A 17,632-nucleotide genomic window follows, 5' to 3' on the forward strand; every position below is an offset into this window, starting at 1 on the left:
GCGCTGCAGCTTCCACCCGTGCTGCAGCTTCCACCCGTGCTGCAGCTTCCACCCGCGCTGCAGCTTCCAGCACCTCCGGTGCCTCCCCACCCAGCGGTGCAGCCGTGTCTGGCGGGAATGGCCACCGGTGTCGGGAGAGCATCCAGCTGCTGCACAGTCCCCTGTGCCCCCCAACCTGGTCCTGCTGCCTGTCCCTGCATGTCCCTGTGCCCCCAGCCTGGCCGTGCTGCCTCTCCCCGCACCGCCTGCCCCTCCGTGTCCCCCCCAGCATGCAGAGCCGCCCCCCAGCGCCCACCCGGCCCTCGCAGCACTTGCACATGGGCAGGAGGGAATGCGCTGCAGGAGCCACAGCGGGGAGGGAGCTGCCAGCGCCGGCTCCCCATCCCCGCACTCTGCCCTCCCTGATGGGAAACCAGAGATTGATTTTCTCCAACCCAACAGCATAATCACTAACCCTAATTAGAGATAATTACTGGGACTTGATGCACTTATTACTTGCTAGAATGCTAAAGGAGCTGTGCATGGCAGGGCTGGGCGAGCAGAAAGGCCTCCGAGGGAGCGGGCGGAGAGGAGCAGGAGCAGTGGCGGCGCGGAGGAGATGCCGCGATGTGGGAGGCCCTGCCAGGCTGCGGCTCCGCGGGGCAGCCGGCCAGGCCGTCAGCTCCGAGCATCCTGCGCTGCTGATCATCTGCCCTGAGCGTCTTCCATGGGGCATCTGGAACAACAGAGAGAAGCCACCTGTGAAAACCTGGGCACAAATAACATGCCCAGTGTCACCAAGGGACACAGGGCGGCAAGGAGCCTGGATTCCTCCAGGATGGGCTGGAGACCCATTGCATGGAGCCGCTCTTCTCCTCCACGCTGCCTGTGGCTGATGCAAAAGGAGACTGGCAGGAATCACCCTTTTACAGGTAGCAAAGTCGACCCCTTCCTGATGTCACCTCCTGGCTCGTGCTTCCAGGAGCGCCTCTTGCTGTCCCTAAGAGTCTGTCCAGAGCAGGGCTGCTCTTGCTGCTTGTTCCTTGTCCGAGCGGGCCCTGGGGACCTCGGGGAACTTGGAGCTGCTCTGCATCCTGCACAGGTTGTGCCTGGTTGCAGAGCTGGCACCACCTGGCAGCCTGTGCCAGCAGAGCAAGGGGACGCAGGCGGCAGCTCCTCTGCAGCAGTTGCTCCCACCCCAGCCTTGGTGATCATTCTGGACCTTCATGTAGCGCTTTTTTGTTTGTCTGGTTTGTATTTTAAACAGTATTACTTGTACATATGATTTCTGCAGCTTGAGATTTCAGGTCCCTGTGCAGATGCCAAGTGGCACCTTTAGTCATGCCGGTGGATGAGAGGTCCAAGGCCAGGAGCACCATCCTTCATCCATTCCCCACCTCATTCCCAGCCTGTGGTCTGTGTGTTGCAGAACTAGTTTCTTAGGTAGTTCTGTGTAGCCTGTGGGACATTAAGGTATGTCGGCACAGCAGTGATGACTGGAGGGTGGCAAGTGTCACCAAAGCTCCCTCAGGTTTCCCAAATCCAGCTTACTCAGGGAAGCCATGCACCCCTCATGCTCTCGTTACCCTCATCTGAGTGGATGGGGCGGTGAATCTCAAACCTAAAAGTGAATAGTGGCTTACAAGTACGAGTAACCTTGACTTTGTTATGGTAATGCTCAGGCAGGGCAAAATTCAGATCCAAGACATAGAGTATCAAATACACATGCATGCACAAATATATATATATATCTGAGCCAATTTCACAGTGCTGAAAGCAATTATGAGCCAGATCATTTGGGAAAAAGAATTAAAAAAAAAAAAAAGCATAATTAGGAGTTTTTAAAGAATATTTCACTGGATACCAAAAAAAGAAAAAAATCCCACAGTCAAAAGGAAGATTGTGTTGCTTAAAAATATATTAATATGGGTTAAGAGGAGACATGAGCTATTTGCTTTTCCTCTGCTCAGACAGCAACACAGTCTACTGCCTCTGCTCCCAACAGAGCGTACAGGAGCAGAAGGAAGTGAGGGGCAAATAAGCTGCGTTGCGCTGCCACGTTGTATACGTGTGTGCATGACTGTAGGCATGTATATAGGCAATAAGCAAGCAGTTTGTCAGCGCTGAGTGGGAATGGAAATGCAGTAGGTAGTCGCTCACGTGCTGGTGTGTGGCAGCTGGACACGCACAGCGCTGCTCTGTGCCGTGAGCCAAACCATGTGGATAACGTCCGCTGTGGGTGGTCAATGTGGAACCGCCTTGGCGGGACCGGGGGTCCTGGTGGGCCGTGTCCCGGAGCCGGCGTTCCCGGCCCCGCTCCGGCTGCCTGTCCCGCTCCTTGCTCTGCCGTTCGGGTTTGGTGCACGTGGAGACGCAGGGCGCCTCGTGCTGAGCGGCTCCTCGACTCATGGTCAGCACCGCGCGGGTTCACTGAAGACAGCGAGTGCAGAACAGCACAGCTCTGTTCCCGATGAAGAACTGGAAGCAGGCTTGGACGGCAATAGCAGCAAAGCGCAGTGGTCGGGCCACGCATCCCCCAGCCCCTCCGCAGGGATGTCAGTGCTCTGCGGGACGCAGACCGTGCTGTGCACCGAACCGGCAACCTCGTCCGGCTTCCTCTGCCCCCGTGTGTCCTCTTGCCACGGCTCTCTCCTCCTTCCTTCCTTCCTTCCTTCTCTCCCACGGCTGCTCTCTTTAAAACAACCCTTGCATCTTGCTTCCTTCTTCAGCAGATTCAGGTGTTGAGCTTATCTTATTTCCCCTTCACTTGGATTTCCTCCCTCTTCTGCTCCGAGGTCCATTGCGAAGATGCAGCAGGGTCCCCTTGGCCCCCCGAGATCTGCTCTGCGTTTACACTCAGCTCTGCGCTCAGTTTGCTTCTAGGTGAGGGGGCTGCCTTGTCTGCAGCATCCTGGACATACTGTAATAATTTTAAGGTCAGGAATCATGAGAATAGTCACTGTTCGTATGTCGTATCAAGTTCCTAATCACTAACTTTTGTGTTTCCATGGAGACTCTACATAACATACAAATGAAAGTGATGGATTTAGTGTTTGAAGCTCATTTCCCAACTCACATTCTTCTCTCGTTGCTGATGTCAGGGGCCAACATTACTGAGGTTGCAAGGGGGGTATGAGAAAGGTAACTAGCAGAATTAAAGGCATTGAAAGGGTTTTCAAGTTAGGAACTAAGGAATCCTAACAAAAGCATTGATTCATCGCTGTATGGAAATTGTAGAGTGATTAATAAGGAATTAAAAAACAAGTATGTTCAGTAAATACCTCTGTTTGATATTTGAGAAAAAAGCAAGACGGTGTGTCTTACCTCTGAATTATGATGAATTCTTCACATTCCAGCTGTAATTAGGAAGCATATTAAACAGCAGGTAGGAAATTCGTACGTATTCAAATCAGCAAGTCTGAATTGCTTAATTCAGAAACGCTGGAAGATCTGGTCAAGTCTCTCCCGGCTCTTGATGGCGACGCTCCGTTCAGGAGCGGGGCCAGATTCTGGTGGGCTGGAAGGCCAGGGTGCCGGAGGCTGCAGCGCGGGCACGGACACAAAGGGCTGGCAGCAGGTTCAGGGCACAGAACAGCTGTGAGAACAATTAAGGAACTGTAAAACTCACCTGATAGGGAAGGATTCAAGGAGTCCAATTTGTTTAGTTTATCAAAGAAAAGGTTAAGAGATAATTTCAGCACTGTCTGTAAGTACCTGCGTAGGAGCAGAAATTTGATAATAGAGGGCTCTTTATCAGACAGAAATGCAGCAGGCTCCAGTGGCTCCGGGTTGAACAAGACAATTCAGGCTAGAGGTAAGGTGCAGATTTTCTCCGTGAGAGTGATTAACCATCAGAACAACTTAGCGGAATTGCTGTGATTTCTCTGTCACCGGCAGTGCCATAATCAAGACTAGAGTTTCTAAAAGATACGTTGTAGTTCAGACAGGAATAAATTAGGGAAGTCCGGGGCGGCAGTTGCAGGTTGTGCAGCGAAGGTTGGGCGTTCGCAGGGCTCCTCTGGCTCTGTGTTGGCACCTCCAGCCCGCGCTCTTGTGATTCGAGCTGCTCCTGGTTTTGCAGGAGGTAGGAGCAGCCCAGGATTCCCGCTGGGTCTGTGCACGGCCGGACACCATCGGAACTGAGGGTGATGTGTGTCAGTCCAATGTCCCCCGGTGGAGAAACCTGCTATGGTCTCTGGTCTGGGAGACGGGAGGACGAAGCGACAACCCCCCGGCCATGGTCAGCTCTCGTGTCCTGCTGGAGGCACCTGGGCTTTTCGGTCCTCAGAGAGAGGCCAGGACTGTGCAGAGCTGCTTCTCCCTGGGGGCTTGTACTAGACACGCATTAGCTCTGCTAATAGCTAGGGTGTTGCATAACCACTTATCCAGTGCTTTTGTCCGAATATTTGTTCACCAAAGGCAGCGCTAAGGAAGGAGAGCAGTTCCCCTGAGCCAGAGCATCTGTGGAGCTGGCGAAAGGCAGCGGCTCCTGCTGTGCTCAAGCTGGCAGGTCCTGATGGCTGTGCGCAGAGCGGGGCTGGGAAGCACCACTGCCTGCAGGTCGTGTCCGTGATTTCACACCAACACTCACCATTGACAGCACTGGGAAGGGTCCGTCCTCCCAAGCTGCCCCACAGTTCAGCAGGTGCAGACGTTGTTGCCTTCTCCCAGGAAGGGCTTGATGTTGATGTCCTTCATACATTTCTCCAACTCTCTGTGTTCTTGACATATCTTGGGCTCCTTACCAGCTGGAATTGCTAGGGAGGAAGGAGCTGCTCACATTTTTAGCAAAACACTTACTCACAAAGCAGACCCCAGCGTCTGGCCCTGCGCTTGGTGGGGCCGCAGCGTTCAGAGCAGCTGCAGGGGCTCCCAGGACAGCCGCATTCCCGTGCTCACGGCAGCCCATTGCAGAGGAGGGGTGACCCACGTCTTTACCGCAGGGGTTTTGCAGCGCAACGAGGCCGCCGGCTGTCACTGCCTCAAGCACCGTTGGTCTCCAGGAGCTGCAGGAGGGCGTCCGTGCAGCCCGCTGCACGTGCCGTCCAGTGGCTCTGGAGCCCTGCGTGGCAGCCTTGCTTGTGTGACTGTGCAGGCTTTGGAGACTCATTGATGACTGATAGAGCTGTGCCAGAACACAGCCTTGGAGGACACCAAGGCTGAGACTAGCTCTACACAGCAGTGGTGCATCCTTAGTGTTGGCCTTCAGATTTTGCTGTAGCAGCAAGCTTTTCAAAGCGTCTCCTCTACCAGCCTCACTTGTGCCTTGCTCCGCTGCAGTCAGGCCATCCTGGTTGAGGCCAGGTAACTGCTGTGATGGAGCACAGATTGGGCAGGATTTCCCCACCATCTGACCTGGTGTCCTGCTGATCACCCTTAAACGGTGAATAAATCCAGCAAGAGAGAGCTGCTCCTTCGAGTTACCGCAGGCAGGGTGTCTAACGACGTGAGGACGTTTTTATGTTGCAGTCTGCTGTGTGCATTGGTCAGGGCAGGACGAGCCTTCGTGACCCTGTCTCCTTTTGGGGGCGAGTGGCAGCAGTCCTTGGCTGTCAGCGCCAGGTGCAGCGAAGAGGCTGGAGCAGACTGATCACTGGTGTGTGTGCCGTGCCTGCTGGTGCAGGGAGCTCATCCCTGCGTGCAGCGCATCCCTGCGAGCCCCTGGCAGCTTCTCTTCCATGTCCTGGCCATGGCAGACGTTCCCTGCACGAGGGCCCCGCATGTGGGCAGCAGAGCGGGCTTGATTTCCTCATCAGGGTGCAGTCTTGCATGGAGAGCAGGCACATTCCTTTCCTGAGTGCAGCAGTGCGTGTTTCTGTGTGTCTGCTGGTCTCAAAGATCTCAGCAGATCTGCTCGCTTGGTGGTATGGTCGCAGGCAGTCTGTGTTAGCTCGGACAGTGGGATGCAGGATGAGTGTGGTTGCATTAGAAGGGCTGGTAGTGATGGATTCACTGCCTTGGCTGTCTGGCACATGCTCCCTTTCAGTTGACTTATCTAGGGACGGGGTGTATGAGGCTGCAGGTGAGGTGCCACTGTGACTGGTGCAGGAGGCGTGTGTGCATCCCGGTTCTGCAGGACGTAATCTCTTCTTGTGTGTTTGGGGTCGCATTCAGCTTTTGGGCTGTGCTGGTGCAGTCCAGCTGTGGTGCGTGACTGCAGATCTCCTCCTCTGTGGGCTGCAGATCTCTTCCTCTGTGGGATTTGCAGCTGAGAAGCTCCTGCTCAGCACAGACCTTCTTGGCATGGCAGTGTGGTCCAAAGCCCACACAAACCAGAGGTTGCTTCCCCAGTGCTTTTTGAATCCAGCCCATTAGTTCAAGAGCACATCTTTGTGCTCTACTAGCAAAATTTTGTTGTCTTTTTTTTAATTCACTTTCCAGAGCCGTATGTTCCTGTATGATGTCTTCATCCTCTTAGTATCAGCAGTGCTTCCACCTTGATATCACAAGGAAATCTCACCAGGGCACACACTGTTTTGCCCAAATCACAGTTGAAAATGTTAAATTAGATTTATCCAGAGGTCCTCAAGTGACTCTGCAAATGATGTCCTTGCCGTGGGATGATGCCCCTCACTGTTAACCCACCCTTGCCCGGGTCTGTGTGCACCCACGTGTCAGTGGGTCAGTTTCTGCTTGCCCTGTGCGGAGCCGTCCTGGTCGTGCTGCCAGGTCCAGTCTTAGAAAGTGTTTGCTGCGGGCTGATCGATTGGGCTTTGCGTCAAAAGGCATCCCCGAAGCCTGGCCTGCTGCTGGCATCATACATGTCCATGGGAAGCTCTCCTTGCAGATTTGGAGGAAATTGTGATTGGAAGAGCTTGGCTTGGGGCTGAGCAAGGCCAGAGAGCTCAGGTCCGTCCTGGGCTTTGGCTCAGAGAGGACGGCAGTGTCTTACCTGTAGTCTTCACTTTCTTCCCTAACCGAAGGGGACAATGCATGAAGCAGTGGACGGTGGTGGTGGCATCCACAGGGATGCTGTTCCTGAGGGCTCCAGCCCCACTGGGATGACCTGGCTGGGCCGTGGGGTGACCTGGGAGCGGATCCATGCGGATGCGGTGACCAGGCAGCCCCAGGACTGGGGCTGGGCATCCTGAGCCCTGCTGATGGAGCTGGGCACTCCTGAGGGCTGGGCACACGCCGGGAGCCGGGCCACGTGTGCAGGGCATCGGAGCCACCAGAGCGCATGGGCAGCCTGTCCCCAACCCCGTCCCCATCCCAGGAGAGTGGCATCACCCCTGCTTCCACGCAGCCGCTCCCTCCCGCCAGGAGCGAGGGGAGATGGATGCGGCAGTCAGGAGCAGAGCGCCAGCTAATTACCCTTCCGAGTGTGTCTTGTAAATTAAGGGCTAATTAGAGGCAAAGTCAGTGTCATGGTTTTACACGTGTTTCTGTGGCGCTGAGCAGGGGAAGGGGGGCCGCGCAGCAGCCAGGCTCCCAGCGCTCTGCTGTGCTCCCCAGAACCGGGCCGGCCGCGCAGGGACATGGGGCCGGGGCTGGGGACAAGGCCGTGCTGGGCACCTGGTGATGCGCTAGGCATTTGTTGTGTTGGTGCTGGGCAGGGGACGTGGCTGCAGGGACTAAGCAGGGCAGGAGACTTGACAATGCCGGGTCTGGGGCCAGCACCACGTCAGGGGACGTGGCAGAGCTGGACAGCACAGGATGGGACCTGGTGGGAGCAGGGGGACACCGCGGTGCCAGGACTGGGCAGTGGCCTTGTGGTGTGCATGGGTGTCTGATGTGCCTGGTGTGTACCCGGTGTGAGCAGTGTGCATGGTGTGCATGGTGTGCAGTGTGTGTGGTGTATGCAGTGTGCGCAGTGTGCCCGGTGTGTGCAGTGTGCATGGGGTATACTTGATGTGCCCAGTGTGTGCTCGATGTGCACAGTGTGCTCAATGTGCATGGTGTGAGCAGTGTGCACAGTGTGCACAGCGTGCATGGTGTGAGCAGTGTGCCCAGCGTGCATGGTGTGCGCGGTGTGCACAGTGTGTGCAGTGCAGTGTGTGCAGTGCAATGTGCACAGTGTACACGGTGTGTGCAGTATGTGCAGTGCAGTGTGCATGGTGTGCGCAGTGTGCACAGTGCAGCAGCAGGACATTAGCCCCGACTGTCGGGCTGCCCTCTGCACCACATGGGCTCAGGCTGTAGCAAATGAGGCTGGTTCTGCGCAGCAAGGTCAGGTCAGGCAAGCTGTGCAGGCAGAGCAGAGCGACGGGGAGCTGCTGGAGCAGATGTCTGGATGCTGCGGCCCGGCCCGTTTGTGCACAGGCTGCTGATGCAGTCGTGTCAGCCTTTGGACCGGCCTGTGGTGCAGCCGCAGTGAAGGGGCTGGCGCCACGTGCGGCTGTGCTGCCACAGAGCAGCTCTGACCCATCGTATCCCTGGGATCAGCTCCCACCAGCCGCATCCCCACAGAGCCGCTCCGAACTGCCACATCCCCAAGGAGCAGCTCTGGCCTGTCGTACCCCCTTGGAGCAGCGCTGACCCAACAAATCCCCGTGGAGCAGCTCCAACCTGGCATGTCCCCATGGCAGCAGGTGCAGGGCCGCAGCTCGCCCAGCCCTGGGTGCAGCGCAGGAATCGCAGTGCAGGGGCTGCTGCGTCGGGCTGCATCGGGGCTGCTCTGCTCCGCGCTCTCCCAGGCTCTTCCCGGGTGCGTGGCCACCACGTGCCACAGGGAGGGCGCAGGGCAGAGCTCGTGGGGCAGGTGGGGACCGCCCCAAACCTTCCCTGTCCTGGACACCAGGCTGCTGGGTGGCAGCTCAGGGCTCTACGGACCAAGGGAGGCAGTGGACAAGATCCCAGCCCTCTGCTCCTGCTTTTCCTTCCCGTTCCCCAGCTCAACCCCCGTCTACCTTCGGGCCTTCAACAGGGTTGTGGCTTTTGCCAGAGACCTGCAAGAGGAGTGAGGAATGAGGAATGAGAATGAAGATGAGTGCATGGATTATGGGGAGGGTTGGAGTTTTTCCAGGTGTTGGGTAGGTTGTGAGCAGCCAGGAGCTCCAGCCCCCAGTGCTGCCGGGGTGCTGGGCCAGGATGCAGCAGGGTGGTGTTGGGGGAGGCTGACTGGGGTGTGTGAGCATGCACACGTGTGTGATCCACCCCCGGATCCGTGGGGATCGGCCTCTCTGGCCGTGCCGGACTGTGTGTCCCTACGGCTGCCCAGCCAGAGCTGCCCCAGGCCTTGCAGGTTCTGGTCCCCCCAGGCAGCCAAGGCTTTTGGGTGCTGGACCTGCCTGCAGGTCCCACCACACAGTATCTGTGCTGCACGCTGCCCTGCTCGGCACTGCCTGTCATGCAGTGTCCGTGTCGCTCACTGCCCTGCTCGGCATTCCCAGCCACGCAGTGTCTGTGCCTCACGCTGCCCTGCTCGGCACTGCCGGTCATGCAGTGTCTGCATCATTCACTGCCCTGCTCGGCATTCCCAGCCGTGCAGTGTCTGTGCCTCACGCTGCCCTGCTCGGCACTGCTGGTCATGCAGTGTCCGTGTCGCTCACTGCCCTGCTCAGCATTCCCAGCCACGCAGTGTCTGTGCCTCACGCTGCCCTGCTCGGCACTGCTGGTCATGCAGTGTCTGCATCATTCACTGCCCTGCTCGGCATTCCCAGCCACGCAGTGTCTGTGCCTCACGCTGCTCTGCTTGGCAGGCCCTCGTGGACAGGCCAGCGCTGGGGAGCCGAGCCCAGCGGCACCGTGGCCTGTGCAGCCCTGGCGCCAGTTGCAGCAGGAGCAGGATGCTCCGCTCACTCCGCGCACTTGGAGCCACGACAGGCACTAACTTACAACTCTCCCGCAGGTGCCCCCCACTCGACCAGCAGCACTTCGCTGCACTCGGAGCGCTCCGTCAGCGGCATCAACCTGGTGGGCTTCAGCTCCAAGCCGGACGGCATGCACCAGCGCTCCTACTCCGTCTCCAGCGCAGACCAGTGGAACGAGGCTGTGGCCGTCCCGAGCGGCTGCCCCAATCCTGGTGAGTCGCCCCCACCCTGGTGAGTCGCCCCCTGGCCCTGCTCCCCCGGGTGTCTGGGATGGGGAGGCTGCCCGACCCCGGCTCCGCAGCCGCGACCCTCCCCGGCGGTGCAGCCGCGTGTCCGGGCTGGCAGGGAAGAGCACCGGGAGCGCTGCCGCTGGAGCGGCTGCCTTGGCCGAGGGTGCTCCGGGCTCTCCCGCCGGCCCCCGGCTCTCCCTATCCCCCCCAGCATTGCCCTGTCTTGGCTCCGCATCAACCCCCGTCCCCGACTCCGGAGCATCTGATGGGGCTGGAGCGATTCCTGTCTCCGGAGCACGCGCCGACCGCGGCCCGCCCCCGCCCCCCGCGCTCGCTCGCTTGCTCGCCGTGATGTTTCAGGACAGTTGAGTGAATTAAAATAATTCATACATTTCCCAACGTAGCCACTTTGCCGAATTGGAAAATAAATGCTTTTGTGCTGCATTCATCACTCCTTCGTTCCTGGCTCTGCCGCCGCACTAAAAAAGCAGTTAAATGCACATCAAGAGTGGAGGAGCCATTTCCATGCCTGCTCGCCCCTTGTAGTTCTCATTAGCGCAGCAGCCGCCCCCCCGCTCGCTCCCAGGGGCTTTCGCAGTTTAAAGAGAGCCTCTTTATGATCATTACCGGAGTCCGACTGTGCAGGCGCCATTTGCAGCTGAGGAGGCTCCTCATTTGTAACTGTGAAAAACTATCAATTTCAGCGCGCCTGATGCAGCGGCTCCATCATTGGCCCCATCAGCTCCCTGCTGGAAGCGAATTAATCAGACTGTTACTGCTGATGGGGCAGCGCAGGCGACGGGAGCGCGAGGGCGCAGCTCTGAGCATTAATGCGCCGGCAGCCCTTGCCCCCGCGGCGGCGCGCGCTCCCGGCCGCGCTCCCGAAGCCCGTGGGTCCGAGCGCGCCCAGCCGCCCCGCTCCGCGCCGGGCAGCCGCGCGCGGCGGCTGCACCCAAGGCCCCGGTGTCCCGGGCCGCGAGCCGGGTGCCTGTCCCGGCAGGGAGCTGTGGGGCTGGCGCTGCCGCCGCTGCGGATGCGCCGTCCCCCTGGTAGCCTGGGAGGAGCGGGCGGCTGCGCAGCGTCCAAAGCTGCTCCCACACGGTCTGTGTTCGGGGCAGACTGGGGAGCTGCCCTTACCGCAGCGACCGGGAGGAAGGAGCCAGGAGACTGCGGGACGGATCCCTCCTCCCGGCTTCGCGAGACGGGCACTGGGATACGCTCAGCCGGGTGAGGGCACCTCACCACCTTGGTGCTGGGAGGAGCCGAGTCGCTACCAGGACAAGCTGCGCGTGCCCTCCTGGAGAGGGGCTGCCCCACGGTGCCCCTCGCCCCAGCAGCACCGTCCCCCTCGCGCCTGCGAGCTGGGGAGTGCAGGAGCCGGAGCCAAGCGCGGTGCGAGGCCCGCGGCGCCGCGGCCGCCGGAGCCGCTCGCCTGGGGACGCGGCGCTGAGCAGCTGGGCAGCAGGGCAGGGCAGGGCAGGCCCGGGAAAGTGCAGGTCCCTGCGGCACCACGCGGCATGTGGCTCCTCACACCTGCTCTGAGCGGTCCTGTTGGAGGCTGCTAGCAATTGATATATAAAAATGGAGTCAGATTTTACTAGGTTTATGTCTCCTAATTGTCAGCTGTGAACTGCTTCCCGTGGTTATGCAGCAGAGAAGCCCGGCTAGTGTGTGTCAAATCCCGCAGGACGGGAGGAGGAGAAGCCCCGATGCTGCATGCGCTGCCGGCCCTGGCTGGACACTAGCTGCAGGCTCCAGTTCATAGTGCTGCAGCCAAGCCGCGATGTCCCCAGCTCCATGTGTGTCTGAGCACGGCCGGGAGCGCGGCGCGTCCCCAGGATGGGGAGCAGGGCAGGGAAACATGGCCCCGGCAGCCCTGGAAATGCTGCTGCCCTTGCACCCCACAGTGACTCCCTTCGTAATCCCAGGTGCTGGAGAAGCGGGAAGCAGAGGCCGGTGCTGCTGGGGCCACGGGGTTATTGCATGGAGCTGCTGGGGCAGCGTGGCTGCCAGGTCCCGCACATGGGGAATGCTCGGGAGGCAGGAGCGCATTTCGGAGAGGGTTAACAGTGCGCGAGGCTCCCGCGCCCGGCGCCTTCCCCGGAGCCTGCATTTTTATGCTGATTGGAAGCCTGCGCTGTGTGTGCTGCTGAAATTGAATGTCAGGCTTTTGATTTTGTTGCTGGTCTCTAATGAAATTTGACATTTAATGGTGAGTGCAGCGGCAGCGTGTGTGTGTGTGATCGGAGCTTGATTAGCGCGCTCTAATTGACAGTAATTAGGCAGCTCCCTGATTGTTTCTAATTCTGCTATTAATTGTAAGGAACAGTATGATTGAGGATAAATTTGGTGCGTTGCTGCTGGGGATGCAGCTTCTTCAGCGCTGTATCGGAAGCCTATTGAGACCATCATGCTCAGGTTCCCAAGTGCGGCAACCCCGGCACCTTGCCGGCAGCGCGGGCTGGGAGGGCGGGAATGCGCCTGTGATGGGGACACGGGGCTGGGAGCCATCCCCAGGCCCTGCTTCCGCGCGGAGCCGAGGACGGTGCTGACGAGCAGCGTGGAGTTGTGCATTGGGTGCAATGCAGCAGTGCCGTCCCAGCCATGTGGCCATCCGTGCAATGCAGCAGTGCTATCCCATGTGTGTCACTGTCAAGCTGTCCTGTGCAATGCAGCAGTGCCATCCTGGCCGTGTCACTGTCGGGCCATCCATGCAATGCAGCAGTGCCATCCTGTCAGTGTCACCATCGGGCCATCCCATGCAATGCAACGGTGCCATCCTGATCATGTCACCATCGGACTGTCCCATGCAGTGACGCAGTGCTCTCCCGTCAGGCCGCCCTGTGCGATGCAGTGGTGCCAGCCTAGCTGTGTTGCGGTCAGCCCGGTGGGCACTGCTCTTTCTCCAAGACACCTAGTTTCCTGTGGCAGGAGCAGGCTCTCACAGCCCGTGTGTACACTCATTTCTTTATCTTTGCTTCTAGCTAATGGCACTGCCGATTCGCTCAGCTCCAGCCCGAACATTTCCAACACTGCCAGTCCAAAGCTGGAACCACCCCCGTCTCCGCATGCAAACAGGAAGAAACATCGCAGGAAAAAGAGCACCGGGACAACACGGCCCGACGGCCCCAGCACCACAGCAGAAGGTAGGAAATGTCTGCTCCCCAGTGGGCAGCTCGGACGGAGCCGGCAGCCCCACTCCGGGACTTCCTCGGGACCCCAAGCTCTTCTCCAAGCCTGGGCTCCGGGACGTCCTCGGGACCCCAAGCTCTTCTCCAAGCCTGGGCTCCGGGACATCCCCGGGATCCCGAGTTGCTCTCCAAGCCTGGGCTCCGGGGTGTCCCTGGGACCCCGCGCTCCTGTCCAAGCCTGGGCTCTGGGGTGTCCTCGGGACCCCGAGCTCCGCTCCAAGCCTGGGCGCAATCGGGAACAGCAGTCGGCCCGTTTCCATCTGCCCTTGGTTTCTCGGCTGCGACAGAAGCAGGACTGCCATTGTGCCTGTGACTGCAGCTACTCTTAGCAATGATAATTAATAACTGCATCAGCAGAGCTGACAACGTACCAGAGTTAAGGTTGCCAGACAGTTTCTACCATTAGAACCTGGTTTTGTTTGCTTGTAGATTTGCCAAGCTTTCACCCTGTAAAATTCTCATACCAGTCACGTGCCCCAAGCTGGTGGTTCCAGCAAACTTCATCCAAACCGGTGCAGGAACAGGCGTTGCCTCCTCTGCAGAGAAAGGAGTCTCTCAGTCTGTAAGAATTTGACTTAACCCCAGGTCATCCTGACCCATAGCAGTCAATAAGGTTTTGTAGTAAACTAAAAGAAAGACCAGGGAAGAGGTGGAGTACAAGGGCTTGAAGCCAAAGGCTCCTGTAAAACACAAAGAGGCCATCTGACCTGTGCTCGACAAAACGTGCCGTAGCTGCCCTGGCATCTTGCTGCAAATGGCAGGGCAGCCTGTAGGCAGGAGGACCAGGTTTTCTTGCGGTAGCAGCTCATCTTCCTTCCCTTGCAGTCATTATGGTGATGATCTGCACCGGAGTTCGACAGCTGTTGTTCGGTCTTTCCTGTTGCTGGTGATCTTCACCTGAAAACCACTGATTCTAGGAGAGACTTCCCCTTTGCAGTGGGTGATTCAGGCATCTTGAGCATCACTTGAGCCTGTAATACGCACTAGATGCCTCAGAAAAAGCAGAAAGTAGTAACTACACTTATATCTTCTTAAACAGGTATCCTTGGAGTTCTGAGCAGGGCGGCTTGTTGACACTTGGGGCACGTTACTGCCCTTCCCACATCTCCTCTCAGTGGATCTTGATAGATGCAGTGAGTTCTCAGTCCTCTGCTTTAACAGAGACCTCTGTTCTTCATGCATCTGGACAAAGCAATACCAAAGAGTTGGGTCGTTTTTGCATTTGCACATGGGACTGAGAGTGTGTACTAGCATCATGTAACTAGTAGAGAGCCTGGAAAAACTGGAGGGAGTTCAGAAGAAGGTCTCAGTTCGATTCAGAGCTGATGGACGCATTTTTGAAATGAATGTTGAGGTACTAAACTGACCAAAATGGAGATTAAGAAGTGAAAGATGGTACTATCAGTATTTACAGAAAAAGAAGCCTGGTCCTGCAGGACCATTCAGCACAAAATTAAATGCACAGTCTTACGGAGAAGGTAATTAAAAATGGAAACAGTTTTGTGAGGCGAGGGAGCGGGCTCACCACTGCCCAAGTGTCCAAGATAAACGCGCTCCCTCTGTGCAAGGCGCGTTTGCTCTGGCCCCTGCCAGAAGCCCCTGGGCTCTGCACATGACCAGGAGAGTCAGCAGAGCTTCCTCCTTGCCTGCCTCTGGAGCCAGCTCAGCTCTCTTGTCGTCTCAGAGGGTTTTTTCTCAAACATTGCCTTTCATTTCTCCCTTTCCCTGTTTGACAAGGCAGGTGCAGTGGTGGAGGCTGCACACAGCATCCACGTGGTGCCACGTGCTGTCTGTGAGGCATCCAAATATCCTCAGTTGCTCCCTGCCCCATCATTGTCTGTGGTGCTTTGCTGAGCAGGGGCCTGGTGCTGTCTGTGAGGACAGCCAGGGCCTTCCTCGGGATGATAGAGTTAATCTGGAACCCTGCCAGGTGGCGGAGTAATATAATTCTTCCTACAATATGCATTACTCCACATTTATCAACACGGAGCTTCATTTTGCTGTGAGGTGTCAACTCCCAAACTTCATCTGTCACTGGCAGCCCTTGCCCACACTGCTCCTGAAGGAGCTCCCCAAGGACCACGGCACCTCTGCGGAGAGGGAACGTGGTCCCAGCTTGCCCTGCTGCAGACAGGGTAAGAGAGGAGCAGGTTCTTGGCTATGGGCTACCTGGCGGGGGCAGGAGGGGCACCAGCAAGGGCAGTCACCATCCGTCATCACTGGGATGGTTGTCCCTCGCGTCTCCAGCTTGAGCCACTCCTTCCAGGTCCTGGTGTCCTTTGCCGCCAAGCAGGTAGGTGCAGAGTCCCTGGCCAAGCATCGCAGCCGCCCGGCACAGGCGGTGGAGCCTCCTGCACGCTGCAGCAGCGCGGTCCCACGCAGTGTTTCGCGCACGCGCTGCGGGGGGTGAGTTTTTAAAGCCATCAGCTTTCCAAAAACTCCTTCTTGTGTTTGTTTTTAGTGCAGCCTGCTGTACTGGAGAAGTGAGCAGGTTGCCAAGGCAGAGGCTGGGTCGGTGCTGTCAGTGACATGACGTGTGGAGCAGCCGCCCAGGCCGGGCGCTCCTGCCAACACCGGGGGCAGCGCGTGTCCCGGTGCCCGCGCCGCCCTGCTCGCCTCCCGCTCCAGGCAGGGCACGGAGCAGCCGTGCGCGGAGCCGTCCTGCCGGCCCAGCCGGGAGTGCGCGCCGGTGGCGCCGTGCAGCGCAGCGGGTTGGCATCCCAGGGAAGCGGTGAGGTCTGGGGATAAATTGCCATCAGTTTATCTCATTTAGGAGGTAATCAGAGGCAGGGACGTGCGGAGCAATTGAATCTTAGTTGCTCTGAAGTGCCATAAATCAAACGAGCTGTTGCTTTTTTACATGGTCGCATGCTAACGTGAGCGCGCCGTGATGCTGCTGGGGAGCATCCGCAAACTGCACGAGCGAGGGCTGCGGGGAGCATCTCGGAGCCGGCGCAACTGCCGAGAGCACCCGTGGGACGTTGCACTGGCGGCGCCGGCACTGCTGGCCAGCAATGCGCCCGTGCGGAGCGCCCGGCACAGCGTAACCGTCCCTGGCATGGCCGGAGCCCCGGCCGCAGCCGCTCTGTGCCCTGGGCTCGGCTGGGGCAGGCGGACGTGGCTGGCGCGATGCCTTCGCGACGCTCCCTGCTCCCTGCTGCCAGTGCAGTGATAATGAACTTCTCATGTGCTCAAGGAGTGATGCCAGGCGCCCGGCGCGGCGCTGACAGCCCCTTAATGCGCTGCTCGCGGCGGCCCAGCAGCGCGCTCCCTGCTTCCTTCCTGAGCTTTAAAACCCACGGGAAATTGATGGCCAGGGAAGAGCTGTGCTGGGGCACTGTGTGTGATTAATATGGGCTGTTGGGAGCATGCGGAGCACGTGGTGGGGATCCCAGAGCCGCCCACCTCCTCGTCTGGCGCTGCCCGGCCGTGCTCGCTCGCCAGCCCCCAAGCACTGCTCCATCCGGGCAGGAGGAAGGACCCCATGGACGGGTGAGCACCCCCTGCCACCCCCACAGTGCTCCCCCATGCTGCACCCCTACAACCTGCCCCCCATGCACAGCCCCTGCTCCTCCCCAGCCCTTGCGGGACCCTCGCAGTGCAGAGCGTGGCCCCGGGTCCCCCCAGAGCTCCCTCCTCCCGGGTGCGCGTTGTCCTGCGCTCCCAGTCCTGACACGTGCACACACAGTGCGCATTGCTGCCCAGCTCCGTGGTCCCTGTGAACATCCGCAACCGTGTCCCTGCACAGAGCTGCCGCAGCTCGCCGTGCCGCCGGGCTGGACGCGGGATGTGGGTGACGGGAACGTGCTGCTCTGCCCAGGGCTGCTGCCACGGAGGCGGCGTGGGGTCCCCATCGCAGCCCTCCCGCTGCAGCTCTCCTGGTGCTTGCCACAGCGGAGGGGCCTGTCCCTGTCGCACTAATACAGGTTAGGAATATTGGGTTTAATGATCTGCAAAATGAGGAGGCAGCGAGCTGACATTTACGAATGGTGCCGCATCCCGCTCTTCCCAGGCGCCTGCTAATTTGTTGATATCCCAAACACCTCGTAATGATGTGGCACAGTGGCAGCTTGCAAACAAGCGTCCCGAGGCCAGCACTGCTGCAGCGAAGGAAGGAGCCTGGGTGGCAGGGGACCCTGCACAGGTAGGACCTGCCTCCCAGCCGGTGGCCCCGCGAGGCTGGACCCATGTGAGTCCTGAGCTGGGACAGGCAGGAGCAGGGTGTGCACAAGGTGCTCACCATGGGACCCTCACAGCCCATGTGCCGTGGTGCAGCGCTGCAACAGCCCTGCGCTCGCTCTGCACCTGCCCTGCGCTTGCACCGCAGCGGCTCTGCAAGCACCACACCGGCCTTGTGCTCGCACTGTACCTGCCCTGTGCAAGCACTGCACCTGCGCTGTGCAAGCACTGCATCTGCCCTGTGCTCACACTGCACCTGCCCTGCGCTTGCACCGCACCAGCCCTGTGCTCACACCGCACC

At 58.9% G+C, this 17,632-nt stretch overlaps 1 protein-coding gene across 1 annotated transcript in view; it reads left to right on the forward strand.

The window, feature by feature from the left end:
• LOC112953399 (arf-GAP with GTPase, ANK repeat and PH domain-containing protein 3-like) overlaps positions 1-17,632 on the forward strand; it is a gene marked incomplete at its 5' end in the record, with an annotated part of 87,902 nt that overhangs the window by 62,401 nt on the left and 7,869 nt on the right. The window contains 2 exons of the mRNA XM_026046449.1: positions 9,770-9,943; positions 12,946-13,107. Of these exons, the coding sequence (XP_025902234.1) occupies positions 9,770-9,943; positions 12,946-13,107 (336 nt within the window). The remainder of the gene's footprint in view (positions 1-9,769; positions 9,944-12,945; positions 13,108-17,632) is intronic.

The sequence above is a fragment of the Nothoprocta perdicaria genome, unplaced genomic scaffold (genome assembly GCF_003342845.1).
Source record: "Nothoprocta perdicaria isolate Ctin4 unplaced genomic scaffold, notPer1 scaffold_441, whole genome shotgun sequence".
Classification (NCBI taxonomy): domain Eukaryota; kingdom Metazoa; phylum Chordata; class Aves; order Tinamiformes; family Tinamidae; genus Nothoprocta; species Nothoprocta perdicaria.